Here is a 27,488-nt window from a genome sequence, read left to right as displayed (position 1 = left end):
CCGTTCCTGCAAGTCCAGGGAAACCAGGAACCCGGCAGCAGCCTTGCTCCCAGCTCCCAGCTGCTTGCTGGACTCAGGAAATTGACCAGCTCATGCCTGGCCAGTTTCCCGGTTCCCACCAGCGCAGGGCAGCCGGGTCGGTTCCCAGCTCCCCACCGCTGGGCGGGGGGAGAGGGGGGCAGGCTCGGCCCTGCGGGCTGAGCTGTTTCTGGAGGAGGCTCGCGCCTGGCCGGTCCCCGGGGCTCCGGCGCTCCAGGCAACTGTAAGTGAAACCGCTGGGGCCCAGGCTGCCGAAGACAGACGCAGATGCAGGGTCTTGCCTGGCAGGGAGGCCCCCTGGAGGCAGCTCGTGGGAAGCGCGCTGAAAAGGGGCACCAGGCGCTGAAGCACTCTGGCTCCTTCACAGCTCCGCCAGGCTCACGCCTGCCCCACTCCGCGCAGGCTCCCAGCGACCGGACGCAGAGGGGCGGAGGCGGAGGGAGCCGGAGCTATGGCGGCCTGTGCTCAGCTGCAGCGGAGCGTTGTGTCCCCAGCGGGCAGGCACATCGCCTCGGTCATCTTACTGCACGGCTCAGGTGCAGCCTCCGGGCCTTGTGTGCCAGGCACGGGTGGGGAAGGGGGGCGCTGCGCTGGGGCCACCCCGGGGATCTGTCCTCTCTGCGGCCCTGGGCTGGGGTTAGCCCGAGGACCCTGCCTTATTCTGCTGGGGATCACGGGTTGGGCGCCTTAGGAGTCTTCTTGAGTGGTTAATGCACAGGTATGGACCATCCTGACTTTAGGGTGGAGGCTCGGGGTTTTACTGTCGTGTGACCCTTACCTTTAAAGGGCTGATTCATAGGAGAAAGGGCTCACAATCAGCCTGTTAACTCCCCCGTGCCTCCTTATTCTCTGGCTGAGTATCAGGAGGACTCTGCCAGAGTGAAGTCTTGACAAGTCCAAAACCTTAAAATTAGTTTCAGGTCTCTGTGTTTGCTCCAAATACTCCTATGAGTTTTTATGGCTTTACATCCACAATTTCCTTCCCTTTGAAAAATGTTTTCTCTCCACTGCAGCAGTCTGCATGCAAATAACAGGGAAGCTAATGCTACACATCTTGCAAACACTTAGGCCAGTGGTCGGCAACCTGCGGCTCTGCAGCTGCATGCAGCTCTTTAAGGAGTCATTTGTGGCTCCCAGCCTTGCTGCCACTGAAACAGTAGAACTAAATTTAATAGTTTTAATGGCCAGCAGGTTGCAGGAGGGATCAGGCCATTAAACCAACTGAATTTAGTTACATTATTTCAGTAGCAGCAGGGCAGGGAGCTGCAGAGAGCCCCTGAGCCTTCCAGTGAGTGTAGCTTGGCTCACCCCTGCCACCAGAACACTTTCATGTCTTCTTTCGGCTGGTGCAGGTGGCCATCCGGCGCAGGCTCCCCAGCCAGCACCATGGATGGCTAGTCCCAGGCTCTGGTTTGGGGCTGAGGGGGGTTAATCCTGGGGATGTGGGGATAGGGTTGGGGCTGAGAGGGGTTAAGGGACTGAAGCAGGTAAAGCCTGGAGATGAGGGGTGCATGTTTGGGGGTTGTAGGGGGTAGAGCCTGGGAATGGCGGGGTGGGGGTATGGAGGATTGATGTGAACATTGTTCCTTCCTGTTTAAGAGCCTGTCCCCCAGCACAGCATTTTCTGTGTCTTCATTTGCTCTCCAATCCGGGGTGAAAGTAACTGAAACTTTCACTGGTACAAATCATTATGTCTGTGCTGTTCCTATAATAGGGTTGCAAAAAGTAGGGTTTGATGTTATTTATTAAGGACTGTCTTGTATTCACATGCATTGTGGTTCTTGAAGTATTGATTTTGTAACTGAATTTGAAAAAAAAATGTCTCCTCTCGCTATTTTGGTTGCAGACCGCTGACTTAGGCCATGTCTAGCTTAAGATAAAAAGTGTGATAGCTAACATATCCTAACATGCATTTTAAGTCTAGTGTAGACAAGGGGTGAAAATACTTCCAACATACGTACATGAAGTTACGGCTCCTTCTCTGCTTGACCAGTTCAGCATCTGTTAGTGGGCATAATATTATCCTACTGCAGATGAGGCCTTAGGTATGGGAATAACTGAATTCATGCAGGGGGTTACCTTCATAAGTAAACATCGACATAAGTGCATAAACATTTCCAGGATTGGGGTGAGATTTTCAGAAGTGTCTAAATTGGTAGCAGTTGTGCGCCTATATCAGTAGGCTTTTGAAATTCTCAACTCAGGTTTTAGCAGATCAGACAGGTGAAACAGTAGAACTGCCTGGAAAAAAAATGCTGTTAATTGCACAAAGTGAAAAAAACGGGGGAAAAAAGTTTCCTGTGTTGCAAGTTATAGCCATCTTAGGTGGTTGTAACAACATTACATTAAAAAAAAGTGTCAGCTGGAAGTGTAATCTTTAAATTGACTGTGTCTTAAATGAAGGAGATGTATAATTTTTTGCTGGATGGAGTCTTTAGGAATCCATTCAGTTGTGCTGTCTGTAAACATCTGTCAGTGCTGGAATTAGATCTCTTAATTATTCTACTGATACGTTTAAAAACATGAGGCTTATATTTGGTCTGACAAAATATTCATGTGTTTTTATAATCTAGTTTGATTTCAGTTTATTAAATCAGAATTGTCAAAACTGTCTTGAGTTCACCAAACGTACCAAAGAAAGGGAGTTCGCACAATGTATTCAGCTTCTCCTGTTAACTCTCATACTTCAGTCCTGGAGTAAATAATTTCCTCTGATTTTGTAGACGTGGGGGAAGATTATGGTTAGAGGTCGATTCCACAAGTTTAAGTACCTTATAATTTTTCATTTTGGTCATAACTCTACTCATAATATTTACAGTGGAGCTGTCAGGAAAAGTAAGAGTGCTCTTCTGTCTGGTTTTGTTTAACAGTTCTGTAGGGTGTATTCCAAAGCAGGGGCACGAGCAAGCTAGTGATTGTGAGCTGGCATATTAATGCCCTCTGGGCAGCAGTTATAATTCAGAGCAACAGCTGAGTGACAGTCCCATGAATCCATTTTTTCTTAATGTTTGCCACCAGTCAATTGTAACAAGAAGATGAGTTGAATGGGAACAAGCTGAATGGGAGAGTAATGGGGAACTCCCTGGGCACTACATCCATTATTAAGGTCAGGCACCGTACTAGTTCAGCAAGAAAGGTGGTAGTCTTAAGACGCTGGAGTGAGTCCTTAAATCTATTAATTTTGTAGATGCTAAACTTTGTGTTTGTGTCTAAAAGAAACATGAAGGGTCAGATGGAGAAGTTTGGCCACTTGTGGCTGGAAAGGAAATTCAAACTTTTTAAAATTTTATTTTTAAAGGAAAAGGCAGCAAGCAGTGGCTTGATTTCAGCCACAGGCTTTGAAGTAGGTGCCTACAACACAATTGGTTGTGAATTATTCATAGTACTGTTCAGAAGACAAGATAGTGCTAAAATAATATGTAAACGTGTGAAGTCCAGCACCTTTTGATGTTACTTTTATTTAACTGAAATTAATTTCATCCGAATGAATGATAATATTGATAAGTGAGGGTCAAGGTCTCTTAAATAATGAGTATTCTACAAACTGTTTGGGTAGGCTAAGGGTTAGTCTACATTAGCATATGTTCTCTGTCAGTGGGAGAAAGCTCATTCGTCAGCATAATGAAGCCATCCCGTGTGAGACGGTAACTGTGTTGGTGGGAGCAGCAGTTCTGCTGGCGTAGCGCTGTCCGCGCTGGATCTTAGGTCAGTGTATTATGTCGTTGTAGGGGTGGATTATTCACATCCCCTGAGTGACATGAATTATATCTACAAGAAGTGTGTACAAGCACTGGTTCCCAGCTTTTTGCATGCTCCTGTTGACACTCAGAGTTCATGAAATGTCAGTAAAGAAAGGGAAGATATGATCGCATCACCAAGAAAACATGTAAAGGTCTATGGCCCTAATCCTGCCAATGCATGTTGGCATGCGCACTTACCTTTGATTTGCAGAATGAAGTCTTACGTTTCCTGGCTAAAAAAAGATAAGTGTAGGGAAAGGAACTTTATTTTCAAACTTTTAAAAATACTCCAATAGCATCTCTTAGAAAACCTACGTATTCCAAATTTAGCTACTGAAAACTAGATTTGCTTCTATACCAGCCCGTTTGCAGGAATAAATTCACAATGTGTTTGTAGTCATGTGTATAATTCGTACATAGATATTTTTAATGGCAGAGTCAAAATAAACAGTGTACAATTCTTGGGCCCAATCCTGGAAAGATTTACTGTGGAGACTAGCACTTACTACTGTGAGTTATTTGTGATTCAGCATAAATAGGGCCATTCATGATAGTACATTTCGTGCTTGGCAGTAAGCAGTGGCAGGACAGGGTCCTTTTGCCTGCCATTCATTAACTGAAGCATAATCTCAGTAGTATTTATTTACATTTTATTTTGTAAATGATATCTTGGGGCTTTCTTTGTTAAAACCTAAAGTGATAAAAAGTCTTTTCCACCTAAAAGCTTGTCTTCACTGCTGCACTAACCTTCAGTAAATATACTCGAGTTAGCCCACTCAGGGTAGCCTGGCTCCATTGAAAATGACTATACTGAGGAACAATATTTCAGCTACACATGAGATTCAAGATGCCACATCCCCCGTTGCTTTAACTGCTGGAATGCCAGTACTATTGGAGCTTCAGCCCACCTCCCTGACCAGCCACCTACCTCCAATGTAAAGAGACACATAACCACGTTAGACATTTTTGTGTGTGGATGAAAATTAGGTGCCTAAGGAGAAAAGCATGATTTACATACTGAACGCTGCAAATGTTCACTGCATACGAGACCTTAAAAGGAAGAGAAAATTAACATTTGTTTGTAAAGCATTGGATCTGCAAGGAGCCACACATGATCCTGCTTTCAGGATCAAGGACTAACCTGTTGTTGAGTGTGGGCCAGGGTCACAAAATTCAGACCTTGATCTATGCCAACACTCAAGAAAGGAACTGTTTGGATTTAGGATTTTGAGCAGCCTGTCGTAATTCCAGGAGCCAGATGTTTGGATCTCAGTTCATATTTTGATCTCGTTTTTCACTAGAAGTGCAGGGGATTTTGTATCTGAGACTTTGCTTGAAGTCTCTTTCTAATAAAACCACCATATTTAGTTATATTGTTATTATTTTTAAGTACTTTGAAGACTGTTAATTTAAACCTTTGCAATTTTTCAAAAATGAAAAGAATGAATTTTTTTTAAAATGATGACTCAAGCTGAGAAACTTTTTGGTTTGTTTTTTGCTTTTATATTTTGCTGCTTTCCTCTCTGGGTTTTTTTTTATCACTTTGCAATCAGTGACTAATAATCTAGGTTATACAAAGGACACAAGATTTTTGTGAGTAATTGGGAAATCAATGGCAGTAATGCTGTAGCAAAATGTTTAGAAAAGCAATAGTATATAGCCCTTCTAAAAGTGTGATCAGAGAGGTGTTGGGTATGTTCTAATTTCAAAGATGGTTGACGGTGGTTAGTCCTGAAAATTGCTGAGCACATTGCAGGGTCCAAGTCTGTAAATGAAGTGAATTTCAAGTATAAATATTTTTGGCATTTTATGGTTCTACCTCTAAATACATGGAATAACATTTGCTGTGTGTTTGTGATATGCAGGTGACACTGGTCCAGGAGTAAGAGCATGGATCAAACAAGTTCTGAATCAGGAGTTAACTTTCCAGCATATAAAAGTAATTTATCCAACAGCTCCTCCCAGGTATTTTTCAAAGCCTTTTTCTACTAAGACTAAATTCTCTAAATATTCTGCCAAAATCTTTGTTGTGAAAATATTTTTATACCTCTGGGTACAGGTAATGCTTTGCTTTTTTCAGTTCTTTCTGTACTTACTTTTTGGTGATATGTGGAGCTCTGCAATGCTTTGTAGGGTGATCATCTGTGCCGTTTTGGCCAGGATAGTCCTGTATTTCAGGGGCCAGGAAGGTGTTCCAATGTATTTTAACAAAAGAGCTAATTGCCCTGTGTTCAGGCCCCCTGCTGAGCAGCCCTTTTCCCTGATCAGGGGCGTGGCTGCCGCTGGATCCTGGCTTCCCACAGGGCAGCCACTATTGGAGCCAGGGAGCATCCCTGCAGGGTGGCAACCTCGTTCCTGGCACCCCAAGGCGGGGGGCAGCAGCCCTCTTCCTGGTGCCACAAGGCGTGGGGCAGCTGGGGAGGTCCCCTGCGGGGCAGCAGCCCCATTCCCAGTGCCCCAAGGCATGGGGCAGTGGGGAGCTGAAACTGCTCCCCTCACAGCCTGGGAGCAACCCCCTCCCCCTCACAGGGTGGCAGCACCCACAGGGCAGCCACCCCTGGAGCCATGGAGCATCACTGCAGGGTGGTGGCCCCATTCCTGGAGCCCAGCCGTGTGGGGCAGCCAGATGCGCTCCCCGACCCCCTTACACAGGGCAACCGCCTCTGCAACCGGCGAACTCCCTTGTGGGGCAGCAGCTGTGTTCTGGTGCCGTGGGTCAGTCGGGTGCTGAATTGCTAGGCAGCCGCAGCCAGGAAGCTGCCTCCCCAACCCCTCCACCCAGTGTGTCCTGTATTTGGCATGAAGAAGTATGGCCACATTAAAAGCCTTTCTGCATTGCTATTGAATTCTTCCTGCGAGTAATAGAGGTTTTCTTAACCATGCTAAATTATACTGTAGGCCACCTCCATACCTATAATTGTTCCCATAAACCTACGACCATAATTAACCAAGCACTTTGCTACCCGTGATATCAAACTTTGGCTCTGATGAGCGGTAGTGTTGTGTGACTAGTAGGAGTATTTACTTTGTATTAAATCTATAGTTAGAAACAGTGCAAACATAATCTTAGCTATTGGTGACAGCACTGAACATCAAAACATCTGAATTATGTGGTTGCTTTGATTTTTAGTTTTTGAATAGTTGAGCACAGTCAGTAAAATTTGAGTCCAACTTCCTCATGACAGATTCTTGCATTTGAAGCTGCATTATTACTTGTTTAGTAATACCAATTGAACCTCTCTAATCCGGAACACTCCCTCATCCTGCAAGCTCCATAATCCTGCATGGGTTGAATTAGCTGGACGACCACTAACCATTGGTATGGTCAAATTTCCCATGGTCTGTTAAAGTCTGTTTACAGCCATCAGGCCTGGCTCGCAGTGTTCTGTGCTGTTATCTATCTCTAATTTACTAACACTTCCACTGCTTACTGGTCTCTTAGAAGACATTTAGGGGTAATGTGCTAGGCAATATTGACGTCCTGTCATCTGGCAAATTCTCTCATCCAGCACCGGTCAGGTCCTAGGGGTGCCAGATGAGAGAGGTTCAACCTGTAGTAAAGTGCTACACTGTGCTTAGTGGTATACAGGATGTAGAAGGAGCTCATGGTACTTGTTCCAAGAAGCTTAACAAGCTAGAGCCAATCCTGTCAGACTTGACTACGTAAAGCTGAGTGCTTACATCCAAATAAATGACCTGGTATTCAGAGATAAGCCAAGTGTCTCTAAAAACTAGGCTGCTTATTTGACTGTCTGATGTCCTGTTTCAGGAAAGTACTTCTGTTGAATTCAGTGAGACTGAAGCACACATGCAAGTGCTTTTTTGAGTCTCAGCCTAAATGTGGATTGAGGTATTCTGTTTCAGGTATCAGTGCCTGAAAGCTTTTGTCCTAAATCAGTATATGGGAAGGGGTTTACGACATCTCGTGTAGGCTTTCAAGGAGCAGAAGTTTACAAACCTTTTCATTGAAATGGTTCCTAAGGGTTCAGATGGTACAAAACTAAGTATTATTATTGTTGTTTTTGTTGTTGTTTTATATTACAGTAGCATGGACCAGTACCGCATTATACTAGGTTCTATACAAACACAGGAGAAGACAATCAAGATTTTGTTTGGCTTGTCACATATATGTAGAAACCTTCCGTGCCCCAATGAGTTTGTTACCTAGTTCTGTGCATGCAACATTACTGACCCTTGTACATCGGTAAGAGAAACTTAAGGTTGTAGGGAAGCTTGCACAGGCCATTGATGAAAAGCTTAGTGAAATAAGTGTGTTAGTTCAGTAGGTCAGATCCACTGTGGAAATTATTATATTTGAACAATGTACTGATCCATTGACCGGTTGGTTAAGTGTGCAATGAGCACTATCCATGGCAATCAGTGGGCTCTAAAGGCTCCATTCTCTACCTGAACATTGAAAATAGAAGCAGGTTTGCTAGAATTAACTTTGTAATGTTTCTTGAACCTTCTACATGTGTCTTTCTGCAGGCAAAATGCCTCAGGCCACTTAGGGTATGTTTACACTAAGGAGAAAGTCAGTACAGCTGTGGTCTATCTTTCCAAGTTTGATTTAGTGCGCCTAATAGGAACGCACAGAATTGAACCATAAGGCTCTCCTGTCAACCTCTTGTAGTGGGACTGCATGAGAAATTTGACCTAAGGTAGGTCCATTCCAGCAATGCAGTTCTCATATTTGGAGCTATGTAACTTAGATAGAATTTCCTTCCTAGTGCAAAAACAACAAGAAGTCCTGTGGCACCTTATAGACTAACAGATATTTTGGAGCATAAGCTTTCGTGGGCAAAGACCCGCTTCATCATCCAAAATACGTTAGTCTATAAGGTGCCACAGGACTTCTGGATGTTTTTGAAGATACAGACTAACTCGGCTACCCCTCTGACAGTTCCTAGTGTAGATCATCCTGAAAGCTTTGCTCTCCCATTCTGTGGTGTCCAAAGCCACAATCTTGCTCTGTGATTTCATTTTTTGTAAATAACGACAAGCTATGCGCAACATTATAAATAGGGTCCAACCTAATTTGAGGCCCATTTTGGTCAATTTCACAGGATTTTAAGAGTATTAAATTCATAATTTCAGTAATTTAAATCTAAAATTTCAAGGTGTTATAAGGGACTTAATCCAAAATTGAGTTGGGAGGAGAGTCACCAGATTATTGTGGAAGGTGTTTCAGCATAGCTACCCTTCTGTACTGTTGCTGGTGCCAGAGCTGGGCAACTGGAGAGCATCTGCTGGCTGAGATTCAAACTCTGAAGGCAGCGCAAAAGTCAGGGTAGTAATACTGTGACCCTCTCCCCCTCCCCTGCTCAAATAACTTTCCAGCCTCCTTGCAACTTCCTTTTAGGTCAGGACCCCAATTTGAGAAACGGTGATCTCTCTCATGAAATCTGTATAAGCATATGATAAAAGTACGCAAAAGACCAGATTTCATGGTTCATGACATGTTTTTCGTGGGTGTGAATTTGCTAAGACCCTTATTATAGATGATTAGCTCTGTATTTGTTATGCTTTGCCAAGGAGCTTTTTTTTGATTCTCTCACAGATTGCGAGATATCAATAAAGATTGCATGAAAAGAAAGATACTACATTGTAATGTCAAAGGTATGAATAAACAGTTGCCCTGCTTCAGTCAAGTTTATTCTCAGTTCTTTTGCAAAGTGGACTGAGGTTAAACATGATCTGACTCAGATTGGCAGCTTTTAGCAGGATTTTTCCATCCTGTTTTCCCTTGTGTGAAAGGGGTATATCCAAAGAAAAATACCTGTAGTGGGTTTGTCTTTGGCAACTGAGAAGTACATTATGGAATATTGCTTTACTGCCCTCTTGTTCCTGATAAGCACCATTAACTGAGACAGTGAAATAAAACAGATGCACTTAAGCACTGTAATGCTTGCCACTGTTTGGAGCTATATGCAAACAAAGGAAGTTTGTAAAGATCTACTTTATTAGTTGCACTGTAAATTACAAAGACCTATACTGGGCAGGCAAAAAGTTATTTTGTTGTTTAAATCTAGTGCATGTTATACACTGTGAAAAGTTTGTAATGGTTAATCTTCCCTCTTTCCACAGAAAATAAAAATCAAGGCCAAAATGTCAAATTGGAGTGCTAAGTGTTGGAGCCTAAATACTGTACAGTAGACCCCTGAGATATGTGCACTCGAGTTGCATGTATCTCCGGTTAATGCCACTCAGAGGAGCAGGGATACTGACCAGCACTGCTGCACTGATCAGCTTCCCAGCCCCTGTCAGGGGCAACAGCCTGACAGGAGAGGTTTCCCCACTCCTGTCAGTGGTGACATCTGGGCTGCCACCCCAGCAGGAACAGAGGAAACCTCTCTTGTCGGGGCAGCAGCTAATTTGGTTGCTGCCACTGACAGGAAAGGTTTCCCCACTTCTGTCAGAGTGGCAGCTGCTCCTGTCTGTGGTGGCTGCTGAGAGTCAGGATCTCAGCACCTGCCACTGTCAGGAGTGGGGAAATCGACCAGGGCAGCTGCCCTGGTCAGTTTCCCAGCTCTGCAAGTGGAGGGGGAGCCCTGAGCCAGGGTGCCACCTGAACTTTGGCTCCCCTCCACTCACTTGAGCGGGGAAACTGACCAGGGCTGCTGCTCTCTTCAGTTTCCTGGCTCCCCTGAGTAGTGTGAAGTTTGACTTATGCAGGGGGTTGCACTCTTGCAACTGCCGCATAAGTCAGGGGGTTACTGTATATGGCCTTATTCCCTCTCCCTCCCACCTCCCATGATACGGAGTACCAGTTAAGGATTTCAGTACATTTTAAAATCCAGTCTTAAATTACCCGATAATAGATGTCCAAGTATACTAAGGCCCTGATCTTGAGATTGGTGATGGATCAAGGATTTGCAGTGGTTCTGTACAGGTTAGAAATCCTCAGTTGTGTATCAGTTTGTAATGGCTACTGACCATTTCTACTATAATTATTAAAAGCAAATAGAAGCTTCAGAATTTAGGCAGGCCTCTAAATGTCTGAATTTTTAAGATCTGACAAACAGTAGAACTTGTATAATTTTATTATGCTGTTTTGGAAATTTTTAAAAATTGTTTTATCGCAGCATTGAAATAATTGCTTCCCCCCTCCCATTTCCTGTAAGGCATACTAGAACTTAACTTGCCAACTCTTCTAGAGAAACTGCTTTAGATCAATCAGAGAACATGCTTCAGGATAAAGTCCTAACTATACACACACACATATATATTCCTCCTTCTTGATTAGCTTTTGAAATAAAAAATGACTTAATGTAGATTGAGGAATAATACGTGAAAAAAATATACTCCTGAGGAAATTATGCCTTAAAAATTCTGTGCACAATATTTTAAAGTTCTGCAAAATCCTACATATTTTTTTCAAAATAACGTCATATACCATTTTCAAATATTTGCTGACAAGCATTTTAAAGCGGATTACCAAATAATTGTAAATGGTATGATTATACTGTTGTTACTGTGTTATTTTGACAAAATAAGCAAAACTTGGCAGAATTTTGAGAATTTTTAAATTTTGGCACATAATTTCCTCAAGAGTGCCGGGATTCTGTATGGCATGAACTGATTGTGGGTAGGTCATGGCGGGGTGGGGAATGATACAGGTACATGAGGGAATCAGAATGCACAGGGGCTGGGGTAAGGTTCTGGTTTCAGGGAGAGTGGGGCTTTGCAGGGAGCATAGGTAAAGGTGATCAGGGTTGAGCGAGTAAAATCCCTGTGAGGCCACCCCCAGTGGTTTACTTCTCTCCCAGCTGCCCAGCAGACATGTCTTGAGCTGCCAGGAATGGGTGAGTGAGCCCTACTGCAGCTTCTCTTTGTTTACCCACGGAAACTGTTTTCTGCAGAAATTAAAGGGGGCAGGCATATTTCTGTTGCATTGTAGTGGTGCAGAATTCCCCCAGGAATGAATATAATTCATTCTGGATGGAAAAGTCTTTTAAAATGGGAATGAAAGTGGTCAACTGCTAAATAAATTATATCAGTTTTTATAGTTGTTTTTAGCCAGTCAGTGGAAGGAGTAAAATTCTGTTATTCTGTAGGAAGTTTAAAAATGCTGGAGGAAGGTGCTTTTTTTTTTTTTTTTTTTTTTTTTTTTTTAAAACATTCTTCTGTAATGGAAGCTGGCTGCTTAAACATCCTGGAAAATATCACTGGCATTCAGTTGCTAAAAACAAGAGTATGTTGTTGCCATTTGTCTTATTTTAAAGTGTGTGTATATATGTATGGGGATAATTCTGGCACAGGTAGAACCTCTCTAATCTGGAACTGTCTCATCCAGCAACATCTGTAATTTAGTATAATTTTAGTTAGCTGGACAACCACTTATTATGTGTGCATCCAAATTTCCCATGGTCCCACCACCAGTCCTGGCCTTCAGTGTTCTGTGCTGTTGTTTAGCTGTAATTTACCCCTAAATGCCTTCTAAGAGCCCAGTAAGCAGTGCAAGTGTTGGTAATGTGCTAGAAAATACTGACCTCCTGTCATCTGGCAAATTCTCTTGTCCTGAGAGACAGGTCATGTCCTGAGGGCACTGGACGAGAGATGTTCAACCTGTGTAAGGAACTAGTTTAACCATCTTGGAGGCTGAAGGCCTTCTCTTCCCAGAACATATTTAACGTGGACTACTTTGTACATCCTTGCCAATGTATCTGGTGGGGCATTTCACATTGAGGTACTGTGGGCCTCAACTACTTTCTGGTTTTAGGCATCAGTAGATATGTTGCTATGAGAAGATGATTAAATAAGGAGGTTATTCAAATGAAGTTGACTTAATACACCAGTTGGCCCTCATTCTTTGGTGTGTCTAATGCGACTACCACTTTGACTTCCATTTAGTGCCCTGTTACCTGCCAGCTCTGTGTTCTTGGGAACCAGAGAATGACCACCTGTCAGCCCTGTGCTCTTGGGGAGCCAGGGAGTGAAACTCATGAAAGACAATCCCCCACCCCATCTGGGGCCTCAGTTGGAACCAAAAGACAAAACACTGAAACAGTCAAGGATAGACGCACCCAAATCCCAACAACAAGGGTGATTGGATTAAGGAAACACCCCTAGCCTCATCTGCATTGAAGATAGAACAGAGAACGTCTCCAGTAGTATACAGAATGGAGAACGGCTTTTCCAAAGCAGGAACCACATTGAGTTATGAGATACCAAAAACAGAAGAGCACTGTAGGATGGGAAATCTCTGCTCCAGTGCAAATTCAGTGTTTCTCCATTTTATTTCTTGTGTGTCCTTTGCTGTTGGTCAAGTATCAGAGGAGTAGCCGTGTTAGTCTGGATCTGCAAAAGCAACGAGGTGTCCTGTGGCACCTTATAGACTAACTGAAATGTATGAGCATAAGCTTTCATGGGCAAAGACCCACTTCGTCAGATGCAGGTAGTGGAAATTTGCAGAGGCGGATATATGTAGGCAGGCCAGAGCAGGGCTGGAGATAACAAGGTTAACTCAGTCAGGGAGGGTGAGGCCTACTACCAGCAGTTGATCTGGAGAAGTGAACACCAAGAGAGGAGAAACTGCTTTTGTATTTAGCTAGCCGTTCCCAGTCTTTGTTTAATCCTGAGCTCAGGGTGTCAAATTTGCAGATGAAATGCAACTCAGCAGTTTCTCTTTGGAGTCTGGTTTTAAAATTTTTTTGCTGTAGGATAGCTACTTTTAAATCTTTTACTGTGTGTCCTGGGAGATTGAAGTGCTCTCCTACAGGCTTTTGTTCATTGCCATTTCTGATATCCAACTTCACACCATAGCAACTCTAACTCAGGAACCTACCCATACAACCAAACTTGGTGCCAGCTCTGCCCACATACCTACACCCGCAACACCATCACAGGACCTAACCAGGTCAGTCACACTATCACAGGTTCATTCAGCTGCACATCTACCAATGTAATATATGCCATCATGTGCCAGCAGTGCCCCTCTGCTATATACATTGGACAAACTGGACAGTCCCTACAGAAAAGAATAAATGCACACAAGTTGGATATCAGAAATGGCAATGTACAAAAGCCTGCAGGAGAGCACTTCAATCTCCCAGGACACGCAGTAACAGATTTAAAAGTAGCTATCCTACAGCAAAAAAATTTTAAAACCAGACTCCAAAGAGAAACTGCTGAGCTGCATTTCATCTGCAAATTTGACACCCTGAGCTCAGGATTAAACAAAGACTGTGAATGGCTAGCTAAATACAATACTCCTCTCTTGGTGTTCACACCTCCAGATCAACTGCTGGTAGTAGGCCTCACCCTCCCTGACTGAGCTAACCTCATTATCTCCAGCCTTGCTCTGGCCTGCCTATTTATACCTGCCTCTGCAAATTTCCACTATCTGCATCTGACGAAGTGGGTCTTTGCCCATGAAAGCTTATGCTCATACATTTCTGTTAGTCTATGAGGTGCCACAGGACCCCTCGTTGCCTTTGCTGTTTGTGCTGCAGATACATGAGCAGTTTAACACTCAGGATCACATATTCCCATGAAGTTCATGCATATAGGGAATGCATCTTCATCCAGCAGGAATGTGGAGGGAGGAAAATCAGACTCTAATAATTGTTCTGTCTGAGATCATCTCTCAGGTTCCTCATTCCATCATCCACACCATAGCTAGTGGCATTCTTCTTCCCACTTCACTTCAGTTTTTTCCCAGTTCAAAGGGAACTCCTGCCTGGGAATGGGTAAGAATTCTCCTATTGCAGCATTATTCATATTGATTCCCAGGAAGTCGTGGAATTTTGAGATGTTTGATACATGATTAATTTTTAAAGCTTTCTTTATTTCTTTCATTGTAAATATTAGTTTTCATTGTGATTAGCCTACTGATCCCCTGTGTCATCTGCTAAGCCCCCGTTCCTTGTTTGCACCGGTTCAGGGAAGCTTCCGTTCTGAACCTTAGGGCATGGCTTAGAAGTATCTTCCAGTGCTCCTAACACACTACTGATTATTAACAGAGTTTCTGGTATGCCCCGGCTATTTTCATTCAACGAAGTGATAGTGGGTGTACAGTCACCAATAGCAGGACACTTGGTAGAAGGCCATTTGAACTCTTATAGTAAACACTATAGTTGTGTAGACGTTTTAAAAGAAATTGATGTGCTTTGTGGACTGCTGGGTCTAACCTCCATGATTTTTTCTAGTTCTTTTTTGAATTCTCTTAAAGTCCCAGTCTTCACCACATTCTCTGGCAAGGAGCTCCACAGACCTACCATGCACTGTGTGAAGGAAAACTTGTTTTTGTTTTAAACCTGCTACCCATTTATTTCATTTTATTTCCTAGTTCTTATGTTACAGGAATAAGCACACAACTGTGCCTTGTTCACTTTTTCCACCTCAGTCAGGATTTTATATACCTCTATCATATCTCCGCTTAGTTGTCTTCTTTCTAAGCTGAAATGTCCCAGTCTTTTTAATCTTCCTTCATAATGTACGCTTTCCAAACTCATGATCATTTTTGTTGACCTTTTCTGAACCTTTTCCAATGATAATATCTCTCCTTTGAGATTAGGTGACCACATCTGTAAGCAGTATTCAAGTTGTGGACATACCGTGGATTTATATAGAGACAATAAAATATTCTTTTGGTTTTTTGCCTGCTGCTGCACATTGAGTGGATGTTTTCAGAGAACTATCCACGACTCCAAGATCTCTCTCTTGAGTAGTTATAGCTAAATTTTGTATGTATAGTTGAAATGATTTTTTCCAGTGTTCATTACTTTACATTTATCAACATTAAACTTCATTTCCTATTTTGTTGCCCAGTCACTTAGGTTTGTGAGATCTTTCTGAAGCTCTTCACAGACTGATTTGTTCTTAACTACCTTGGGGGTGGGAAGTGCGGGGAGGTGGGGGGTAGTAGTCCTGTAGCATTTCATCAGGAGTCTGATGAAGTGGGTCTTACTAACTGAAATTCATTACCTAGTAAATAAAATTGTTAGTTTTCAATGAGGGACAGGACTGCTTGGTTTTTATTTTTTGTTTTTTGTGATGCTACAAACTAACACAGCTACACCTCTGAGACTATCTTGAGAAGTTAACTTTCGTTTGCAAATTTGTCACCTCACTGTTTACTCCTTTCTCCAGATCACTTATAGCTTGAACAGTATTGGTCTCAGTATGGAGCCTTGGGGACACCACTAGTTACCACCCTCCATTCTGAAAACTTACCATTTATTCCTACCCTTTGTTTCCTGTCTCTTAACTAGTTATCAGTCCATGAGAGGACATGCTCTCGTATCCCATGACACATTTCTTAAGAACCTTGATGAAGGACCTTGTCAAATGGTGTCTGGAAATCTAAGTACACTATATCTACTGGATCCTCCTCGTACGTATGCTTATTGACTTCCTCAGAGAACTCTAAAGCTGGGTCTACAATACAAAGTTCTGTCTACAGAGGTCACTGTCGACAGAGTTTTGCCAACAGAACATGTCCACACCTAATACAGGTTCCCTCTGTCAACAGAGAGCGCCAGACTGCCCAGCCTTCTGTTGACAGAACAGCCAACCGGGAGCTCTGCAAACAGGGTTGCCACGTGAACTGGAAGCCATCTCTGTCGACAGAGCCCACCCTGCCGCCCGCGGAGCATCTATGCTATTTTTATGTCTACAGAGTCTGTCTACAGAGGCACTATGCTTCAAACTTTCAAGGCATAACTCTACCGGGAAAAAAGTTGTGTCCTGTCAACACATTCTAGACAGAATGAATTTGTAGCGTGCATGCTCCCTAGTTTTGTCGACAGAAGGTCTCGTCTGTAGACAAAACTTTGTAGTGTAGACACAGCTTAATAGATTAATAAGGCATGATTTCCCTTTACAGAAATCATGTTGACTTTCTCCCAACAAATCAAGTTTGTCTGTGTGTTTGACAATTTTATTCTTTAACATAGTTTTAACTATTAGTTAATTTTTTCAACTAATTTGCCCATTACTGACATTAGACATACCTGTCTGTAACTGCCAGGATCATCTCTAGGGTCCCTTTTAAATATTGGCAACCCATTAGCTATCTTCTAGTCATTACGTACAGAAGCTGATTTAAAGGATAGGTTACAACTCAGAATTCTTGGGTGAATGCTGTATGGTCCCAGTGACTTGTTACTGTTCAGTTTATCAGTATGCTGCAAGGTCCTTCAGAACTCTTGGGTGAATGCTGTATGGCTTATCAGTTTGTTCCAAAATTTCCTATGACGACACCTCAATCCGGGACAGTTGCTTAGGTTTGCCACCTAAAAAGGATGGTTCAGATTTGGGAATCTCCCTCACATCTTCAGCAGTGAAGACTTAAGCAAAGAATTCATTTAGTTTCTCCACAATAGCCTTATCATCTTTGAGTGTTTTAACCATCTTGATCTCCAGTGTCCCCACTGGTTGTTTGGCAGTCTTTCTGCTTCTGATATACTTAAAACACATTCTCATATTACTTTTAGAATTTTTGCCTAGCTGTTCTTCAAACTCCTTTTCTGGCTTTTCTTATATTTTTACACTTAGCTTGACAGGGTCTGTCCTCTTCTCTATTGTCCTCACTGAGATTAAAATTCCACTTTTTAAATGATGCCTTTTTATCTCTCGGTGCTTTTTTATCTGACTGTTAAGCCACAGTGGCGCTTTTTTGATACCCTTACAGTGGTTTTTCTAATTTGGGGTATACATTTAAGTTGGGCCTCATATTCGAGGAGGACATTGAAATGATAGGTATCATAGAAACTCAGGGGAATGAGGACAATCAGTGGTATGGTATCTTTGAAGAGTGATTTTACTTTTGGCACTGTACCTTTTTAATTTTTTTTAACCTTCTTATTTTTGTGTACTTCCCCTTTCTAAAATTAAATGCCATACTGTTGGTCTACAGAGGTTGATGTTAAATTTTATTACGTTAGTAATAATGTAGCCCAGTTATATTTAGCTCTAGGACCAGATCCTGTGCTCCACTTAGAACTAAATCAAGAATTGCCTCTCCCCTTGTCGGTTCCAGAACCAGGTGCTCCGAGAAGCAATCATTTAAGGCATCAAGAGCTTTAATTTCTGCATCCCGTCCTGAGGTGACGTACCCAGTCAAAATGGGGATAGTTGAAATATCCCATTATTGTTGATTTTTCTTTTTCTAGCCTCTTTAATTTCCCTTACCATTTCATGATCACTATCACTATCCTGGTCAGATGGTTGATAATGTATCCCTACTACAATATTTTTATTATTATAGCATGGAATTATTATCCATAGAGATTCCATGGAACATTTTGGTTCATTTAAGATTTTCTACTTCATTTCATTCTATATTTCCTTTCTCGCATAGTGCCACTCCCGCATCAGAATGACCTGCTCTGTTCTTTTGATATATTTTGGTATGGCTGTGTTCCATTGATGGTCCTCATTCCTCCAAGTTTCTATAATACCTATTATTTTGATGTCCTCCTCTAATATGAGGCCCTCTAGTTCACCCATCTTATTTAGACTTTTAGCATTTGTGAATAAGCACTTGAAAAATAGTTGCTATTTACTGTCAGTCATTTCCTGATGTTAGACTACTTTTATTTGTTACTCATCTGATTTTGCCCATATTTTATTATATTCAATCCTCTCATCCTTAGAGGAGAGCATAGAGACTCCCTGTTAATCAGACTCTGTCTGATCCATCTACTCCTCTGCATTTGTCAGCTTTCCCCCAGCCCCTAGTTTAAAAACTGCTCTTTGACCTTTTTAATGTTAAGTGCCAGCAATCTGGTTCCATTTTGATTTAGGTGGAGCCCATCCTTTCCGTGTAGGCCGTTCCTTTCCCAAAACCTTGCCCAGTTCCTAATTAATCTAACCCCCTCCTCCCTACACCATCGTCTCATCTATACATTGATACTCTGAAGTTCTGTCTGCCTACCCAGTCCTGCAAGTGGAAGTGGGAGCACTTCAGAGAATGTTGCCATAGAGGTCCAGGATTTCAGGCTCTCTTAGCAGCCTAAATTTGGCCTCCAGAACATCACTCCTACCCTTCTCTGTAGTATTGGTACCACTTCTTCACCAAATAAGTCTGTCTAGATGTCTGAAGAGATCTGCAACCTTGCACCCAGCAGGCAAGCGACCCTATGGTTCTTCTAGACATTGCAAACCTGGCAGTCTGTGTTTCTAATGATCGAATCCCCAGCTATTATCACCTACCTATTCTTAATAACTGGCTTTCCATCACTTGGAGAGGTATCCTCATTGTGAGAGGATACCACATCATCACCTGGAAGGAGGGCCCCAAATATGGGATGGTTTCCCTCTGCTCCATTTGAATGTTCTATTTCCCTGAGTCTTTCACTCTCCTGAACAGCACAGGGCCTGTGTGATGGATGTGGGACAGTTCTACAGCATCTTGGAAAGCCTCATCTACGTACATCTCTGTCTTCCTCAGCTTCTCCAACTCAGCCACTGTGGCCTCCGAAACCTTACGCTGTCTCTGAGGGCCAGGAGCTCCTTGCTTCGAAGGCACACACATGCCACCAGTCCATACATGCTACATCGGGTGCAATAAACAGGAGAACCGCTACGCTGCTGCTGGTCTTCTGCCTGCATTTCCGCCTACAGATAATTAAGATTTTTGATACTTTTTTTTAAAAATCAGTTTTGGTTTTACTTTAGTTTGAAAGTTTTACAGAATGCCAAGGGTATCTAGCCCCCTTAAACGTCCCCTCTAAACTTCCCCATGAAACTCCCTGGTTGCTGAGCTCCCAAGTCACTTACTAGTGGGCTTTACATACCCTTGGCTTTGTGGTTGAGGCTTGCCCAATTAATAGAGGGTTATAAATTTCAAATCCTCATTAAGACTCTCGCAGCTTCCAACTGCCGGCCTTGGCACGTGGTTTTTCAAACAAACGGTTGAACACATGGATCTCCAAATCAACAAACAAACACACACACACACAAGCTCACAACAAAGTATCTTGCACATAACCCCCAAACACACACGCTGCAGACAGTCACTTATCCCAAGAATCTGGTGATCTCTCCTCCTTCACTTGGAGAACTCCCCCATGAAACTCCATTAGCTGCTCCTCGCAGCTATGGTGAGAGACGCTACAATGGAGTTATTTGAATTTTAAACTGCTGCAACTAAAAGCAAATATTGGTCCTCTAATTCCCACTAAACCATGGATCTCTTGCCAAAAATTCCTAATGGACTTGCCCCCTTTACCAGTAAATATTTTAAGGTTAATATACCATGTTGCAGAGGACCTGTATGATGTCTGTGCAGCGCAACTTAAAGTCCCATTTATGCTTTATTTTGAGGTTTGAGTGAGACTTAAGTGGTATATAGTTCTGTGTTAAAGCACTGTATGGGTAAAAGGGTCACCGAGAGGCTGTCTAATCCACATCAACATTTTTCTTTAAAAATTTTTAAAACTTCATGGCCAACCTACGCCACAACAGCTGGTTTTTCTGCAGATAAAAGCCAGAGCTGGAGTTACGGGGTAGCAAGCAGGAAATTTGGGGACCCATGCCTTGGCCCACGATGGGAGCCAGGAAACTGACCAGCACAGGAGTCCTTCCACTCAGAGTCACATTAACCTGAGACAGGCACAGTGCGTGTATCTCAGGGTTCTACTGTACTTGTGTTTTAGCTCCATCACAGATTCGTAGCTCCCATGGGATGTGGCACCTCTGCAAACACTCAGTATAACACCTTAAAAACCTCTGGAAAGGGTACAGTTAGTACTTGCCCTTTCCAGTCTGGCTCCAGCTGGGTTTGCAGCATGTGTGATTTCATCAGCAGAGTGCTAGTCACAAAGAGATTGGAGTTGACGATACATGGTTGAACTGCACTACTGTACCAGCAGAAAAAAAGGTAGGGACATTTAAAATTTGTGATATGCTGTTTGCTCCAGTTACCCTGCTTACCTGAGGCAGCCAGCTTCTTGCTATAACGTCTTTTGTTGATTAACTGTGGCATAATCTTTTTAATTCTGTTATAGCAAGGCAAGAACAGTTTTTTGTTAAATAATCATATTGAGTTATTTTATGTGAAAAATATTTTGGCCGTGTCTACACTAGACCAAAACTTTGAAAAGGCCATGCAAAAGGCCATTTCAAAGTTTACTAATGAAGCACTGAAATACATATTCAGCGCTGTGTTAGAATGCTGGCATCCGTGGCACTTCGAAATTGACGCGGCTTATCCAGATGGGGGTCCTTTTCGAAAGGACCCTGGCAGCTTCGAAATCCCCTTATTCCTATCTGCTGTTAGGAATAAGGGGATTTTGAAGTTGCCAGGGTCCTTTTGAAAAGGGCCCCCGTCTGGACTAGCCATGCAGCGGCGAGTTGCGTCAATTTTGAAGTGCTGCGGCTGCCAGCATTCTTGTGAGGTGCTGAATATGTGTTTCAGCGCTTCATGAGTAAACTTCGAAATGGCCATTTCGAAGTTTTGGGTTGGTGTAGACGTAGCCTTTCAGAATGACAGTTTGCAGGACCAGTTTAAAGGAATATCTAAAATGGGGTAAATTAAACTTTCTCTCCATTGATTTAAACTCATTTAGACTGACTTAAATCAAGTCAATCCAAGTGTAAGAGTGTCTAAATTGGTGTAATCTACTCTCCAGAGATCTGGAAAAAGTGTAAATTACCTCTTTGCTTTCACTTCTTTTCCACATTGGTATATAAATTATACAGATTAGATTTGCACATTAGTAAAGTGCTTCTTAAACACTTACAGTATGTCTAATTTACATTTCTTCCTGCACTATCCGTGAATTCAGCCCTTAATCTATCATAACAGCTGTCTTTCTATTTAAATAAAAATGTAAATTATTACAATAAGTAGAACTTCTGTGGCACCTTATAGACTAACAGATATTTTGGAGCATAAACTTTTGTGGGCAAAGAAAAGACAAATCGGGCTTTTGCCCATGAAAGCTTATGCTCCAAAGTATCTGTTAGTCTGTATGGTGCCACAGGACTTCTTGTTGTTTTCGAAGATATAGGCTAACTCGGCTACCTCTCTGTTAAAATAAGTAGCTGTGGTACAGTCAGTCACAGATTATCACAATACATAAAAAGTTTTTTTTTTTTTAAACACATTCAGATTCCTAGATCCATAAATTCTATTGTGAATTCTTATCTTGAAATTATAGCCAAAGATTCAGTCCCTAACATGTTCCCTTGAACAAACAATTTTATAATAAGAAGTATGTACTTAAAAAAAATCCCTTAATAATCCATTCAGACAAAACAATGGAGGCGAGATGTGAAGATGTTTGGAAACATTTTAAAGATTCTATTTATGGAGTGCCTCGTGTCCCTTAGCACTGTTTATCTTTCTCCCAGTTTTTTTAGTGTTTAAAGTTAGTTCAGCTTGTATATTGTTGCATTTCTAATGGCTGTGCCGAAGGAAGAGGCAGGAAGGAGGTAGGCCATGTATTCTTTAAACAAGCCAGAGTTTTGAGGTTGGTTTGATTGTGAGGAAGGCTTTTTTTTTTTTTTTCTTTTAAAAAGTTAAGTCTTTCATGTGCTTCAAAGTACTTCATATAACTTCTGTTTAAAAAAAATCAGTGTAGAAACTAAATCCACATTTTAAAACACATTTTTCTAGTAGGCCATAAATTTGTATTCAGAGAGTTTCAAAAATAGAGATTATAGGGACAAAGGGCCTTTACTTTTAAATCCATTAAAAAACAAACCACAAAAATCTGTTGGGAGTAATGGTAAGGATTTGACTTTTAAACTCACAAAGGTCAAGACAGTCTAAAGTTATGACAATGTGGTCAGATGCTGTCCTTAACTGACCACACTGAACTTGCAGGCATGAAGCTATTTTGCTTCACAGCCTGGTTGAAGTGATGTCAGGTGAGGGTCAGTTTTGAAGTGGATTTTCAGTGCACTCTAGATTTCCTTGCTGTGATGGGTTTTTTTGTACATTTCAGGCCAGCCTCCTCATATCAATGGAACATAGGGGTCTTTTTCATACAGAGGAAAAATATTGAGCTCTCTTCTTGGAGCTGTGTAGATAGTTCCATGCCAAACATATTTGTTTACCATGGTAATGTCTGAGTTGTATTATACTGGTTAATAAAGGGATTTATTTAAGGAACAAGGTGAATGACTAAAACAGATGTGCCAGTAGGATGCAGTGTTAAAGCTGAAAAGTAAGATTCTTTTATGTGAGTTTTTTTATAGTATCACTGAAAAATTAAATTTAGTTATGAGGACATCTTTGTGACGAATGTATTCTGGCAATCCATTTAAGAGTCTGATCCAGTTCTCTTTAAACAGATCAATCTTCCATGCCCTTCATTTGGGATTTATTAAGATTGCAGTTTGAGCGTCTTAATCCCAGGTTTGATCAACTATAACGATATTAGAATTAGAATTCTATGAGAATTAGAGTTCTTTGAAGGGTTCAACAAACATGCAGACAAGGGGGATCCAGTAGATACAGCATACTTAAATTTTCAGAAACCCTTTGACAAGGTCCCTCATCAAAAGCTCTCACATAAATTAAGTTGTCCTGGGGTAAGAGGGAAGGTCCTTTCCTGGATCGAGAACTGGTTAAAAGACAGAAAACAAAGGGTAGGAATAAATGGTAAATTTTCAGAATGGAGCGGGAGAACTAATGGCGTTCCCCAATGGTCAGTCCTAGAACCAGTCCTATTCAACTGACTCATAAATGATCTGGGAAAATGGGTAAACTGTGAGGTGGCAAAGTTTGCAGATGATCCTAACTTGCTCAAGATAGTTAAGACCAAAGCGGACTGTGAAGAACTTCAAAAGGATCTGACAAAACTGAGTGATTGGGCAACAAAATGGCAAATGAAATGTAAAGTGGATAAATGTAAAGTAATGCACGTTGGAAAAAATAACCCCAACTATACATACGCTACGATGGGGGCTAATTTAGCTACAACTAATTAGGAGAGAGATCTTGGTGTCGTCCTGGATAGTTCTCTGAAAACATCTGTGCAGTGTGCAGCTGCAGTCAAAAAAGCAAACAAGATGTTTGGTTCACTCCCTCTGGGGCACCTGGTATTGGCCGCTGTCAGCAGACAGGATACTGGGCTGTATGGACCTTTGGTCTGACCAAGTATGGCTGATCTTATGTTTTTAACACACCGTGGATTTTACCACGATTTTAAACTTTTAATTTTAAATCCATCTTCAGTTGTAGCAAACATATATATGAAATATTCCATTGTTTCTTTATACTTCCATGATAGTCTGCCTGTATTAGGGTGACCATCTATCCCATTTCAGGTGAGACAGCCCTGTATTTCAGGCACCAGGAAGGCATCCCGATTTATTTTTAAAATTGAGTTAATCCCCATATTCGCAGGGGGAGCAGCTGCCACCCGGTTCCCAACATGGCTGCTGCCTGGTTCCCAGCTCTCCGTGGCTCACGGGAGCTGGGAGCTGGACCAGTGTGGCTGCCGCCTGACTCCCTGAGGCATGGGGAGCCAGGAGTCGACTTGCACAGCTGCCGCCTGGTTCCTGGCTCTCCACATCTGCGGGAGCTGGAAGAAGCACTGGTGGCTGCTGCCTCCTTCCCTGCTCCTCATGTTACCATATGTGGGACAGGGAGATATGATCACCCTAGCCTGTATCCATCTGTTGTTCCTTGTGCTGTACTTGGAGCGTGAGCCCTCTTGGTGCTGTTCATACAAACAACGTAGCTCAGTGGAGTGCTGGACTGTGACCCTGGACTGTGTGGTAAGAGCTATGTTGGAGTGGCTTGAAAATGTGTGGTTTCACAGAGTTGCCCATGTTTCTTTGTGCCGCTTTTGGCATGTGTGCCAGGAGTAGCTGACCCCTGCCCTAGACTCTTGATTGGTGTCAGCCCTGGGAGGAAAACTCTGAGTTAAAGACTGCTCACTACACTACTCTGCCCAAGGGGGTTAGACCTCCAGACTGTAAACAGATACCCGCCCCTCCTAGGAAGCTATAAGCTAGAGAGTGGTTCCTGCTTTGTCCTGCCTGCCTGTCCCCTCTCCCAGCAAGTGAGGTGGAGTGTTTCCCTCTCCATTTGACAGGGAAGGCATCAGTATAACTAAGGGTATGTTAATACTTACAGGGGATTCAACGCACCGCGATCAGTCGTCCAGAGATCTGTTTTTACTACGTGTGTGAAGATGTGGCAAAATCGATCTCTCTGGGCTCAGTCATTGACTTTGGTACTCCACAGTATTGCGTGGAGTAAGGGAGGTCGGTGTGAGCCCAAGCAGCCCCGATCTACACTAGGGAACAAAGTCAATCCTGTTATGCTGATTCTGGTTACACTAATGGCATAGCTAGAATTGTGTATTTTGGGATCGACTTTGGTCCCTAGTGTAGACCAGGCCTAAATATTTGTATATGTATATGTATTGGGGACATACTTCTAACTTTGGAAGACTAGTTATGCTAACAAACATTATAAAGGCAAGTCTAATGCAAAGTGCTGTGTTTGTGTGTTTTTGTATTTTTAAGTATGTTAGTTTCTCTTGCAAAGCTGTCTACCAGTGAATTTGTGGTAGATATTTCAGCAATAGCCATGACACACTTTTTCCATGTAAACAGCAGGGCAGTCTTTAAACTTTAAAATTCCTTTTTTCTCACAACCCATTGTAACAACTTGTATGTATTATTCCTTTGGTTTTAGGAGCTAAAGTCCCTTTACACTTCCTCTGTTGCCAATAGCAGTGCTTAGCATGAGCTTTGATGCCAAGATTTTTGAAAACAGTCCCTGCAACCAGTAATTATATCTATCTCTAAGGGTTCTAGGTTGGTGGTACTCATAGTCTCTGAATGCTTTCCATGTAAAATCAATAGCAATGATGAAGTCCCTTGTGGAAGAAGCAAAGAACCAAATTTCTAAATAGATTTCAGTTGAGCTTCTTCACTGTATTGAATACCATGTGCTGATCTTCCCTTAGTTTACTAAGCAATGATTATTTATCCTTTGAAATCCAAAGTAAGGTCCGAGAAGAGATGTGTTTAATAACAATGTTTCTTTAAAGTCTTGGTTAATTTTGAATTAAGCAAATTAAAAGCAGCAGAACTCAAATGTGCTTTCCAGAATCAGTGCCTAGATCTGGATTGTATAGACATGTTTTATTCCCATATCTCTACCTGCCTATCTGAAAGACAAGGTGGATGAGGTCATATGTTTTATTGGATCAACTTCAATAGATGAGAGACAATTTTGAGCTCCTAAGAACTCTTCTTCAGGTTGGAGAAAGATACTTCAAGAGTCGCAGCTAAATACACGCTGGAACAAATTGTTTAGCATAGGTAGTGAGCACATACTCTAAGGGCCCATTCAGGGTGGCGTGGTCCATCAACATCTCTGCAGCCTGCTAGGCCTAAAGAGGGATTAGCAGGGGCAGATTGTTGGAATAAGTAGTAAGTCTTAGTGTCTCTATTCAGTCCATGATTTTTAGTGCCTAGCAGTTATGAATTTAAGCTCCGGAGTGTTGTGTTGTGTGTTCTTTTGAATATGTGGATTGACAGGTCAGATATAGAGTGATTGCTTTGTGAAAAGTATTCACCTGGAGGTAATTTGGGGGCTTGTGTCCTTTATCATTTTCCTGTAGGGATTCATTCAAGAACAGAGTTGGGCAATAGTTTTCAATGGAGGGGCCACTACAAGTCTTTGGTAAGTGGTCAGGGGCCCTAAGTTTTTATGCTATGAATGGAGCAGGGTGTGGTTTCTGGGAGGGGGATTGGGTTCATGAGGGGGTTCTGACCTGGGGCAGGGGTGCAGAGGGTTTAGGTGCAGGAATATGTTGTGACCTGGTGCAGCGACTTGGTCTGTCCAATGGGATGAGGTGATGTGCAGGCTCTGGCTTGAGGTGCTTACCATAAGCAGTTCCTGACCGGCATCCCAGCAGGATTCTCAGAAAGGCTTCCTGTCTGCTGCCCCCTCTTCAGGACACTCAAAGCAGCTAGCTGCTGGGACATCATGTGTGTGTCTGTGTGATGTGTCCCCTGGCAGGCTCTGCCCCTGCATCTCTACCTGCCTGGTCTTTGGCCCATGGAAGTCTGTGCTGGGTGTGGGAGCAGGACACAGAGATAGTGCTGGTGCTGGGAGGGGGTCTCCCTACCCTGCTTCCAGCTCTCTGTTCTGGCAACACCTGTATAGATGCTGCACCTATGGAGTGGTCCATCCTGCAGTACTACTTCTTAGCCAGTTATTACCCATTTTGTTGATGTACTTCATTTTTTTCCCCCCTAAGTGAAGTACTTGTGACTTGTCTTTGGTGGGTTTCAGAACAATTCTATAATTTATCAACTCTATTTTGAATCTAATCCTGTCCTCTGGTGTGCTTACAATCCTCTTAATTTGGTGTCATCCACACATTTTATAAGCATATTTTCTACTACATTATCTACATCGCTACTTAAAATCTTGACTGGTACTAGGCCAAGAACAGACCCCTCTGGGACTCCATAAGATATGTCTGTGACTGGGTGGGATCACAGACGACCCCTTGGGATGTTCCCTTATGTGCTGGTCATGCCACTGACACCCATTTTCTTGCTCTCTGGGGCTCTCCCACCACTCTGTGCTGCTGAGCCAGATCCTGTGGCCTCCTACAGTCAAGGCACAGAGTTGGAGTTCCTGCCCCGGCTGCAGAGTAACGCAGACACTGTTTCACCACAGCTCTGGGTGGATTAAGTTCGAGGGCACAGCATGCAGGGAGTCAACTCCCAGAAGGGATCAAAACCCGAATAAACTTGTCTTGCTGCAAAAGATTTGCG

General features: G+C 42.7%; 1 protein-coding gene across 2 annotated transcripts in view; it reads left to right on the top strand.

Moving 5' to 3' along the window:
* Positions 1-476: 476 nt before the first annotated feature.
* LYPLAL1 (lysophospholipase like 1) overlaps positions 477-27,488 on the top strand; it is a 76,893-nt gene continuing 49,881 nt past the window's right edge. For both annotated transcript variants that reach the window (XR_012644759.1, XM_074988610.1), the window contains exons 1-2: positions 477-575; positions 5,645-5,744. Coding sequence is in view for 1 of the 2 variants with exons in the window: in XM_074988610.1 (XP_074844711.1) it covers positions 491-575; positions 5,645-5,744 (185 nt within the window). In the remaining variant the exon portion in view is untranslated. The remainder of the gene's footprint in view (positions 576-5,644; positions 5,745-27,488) is intronic.

Source organism: Carettochelys insculpta, chromosome 3 (assembly GCF_033958435.1).
Source record: "Carettochelys insculpta isolate YL-2023 chromosome 3, ASM3395843v1, whole genome shotgun sequence".
Classification (NCBI taxonomy): domain Eukaryota; kingdom Metazoa; phylum Chordata; order Testudines; family Carettochelyidae; genus Carettochelys; species Carettochelys insculpta.
The sequence above is the reverse complement of the archived record's forward strand: the minus strand, read 5'-3'. Positions and strand labels throughout refer to the sequence as shown.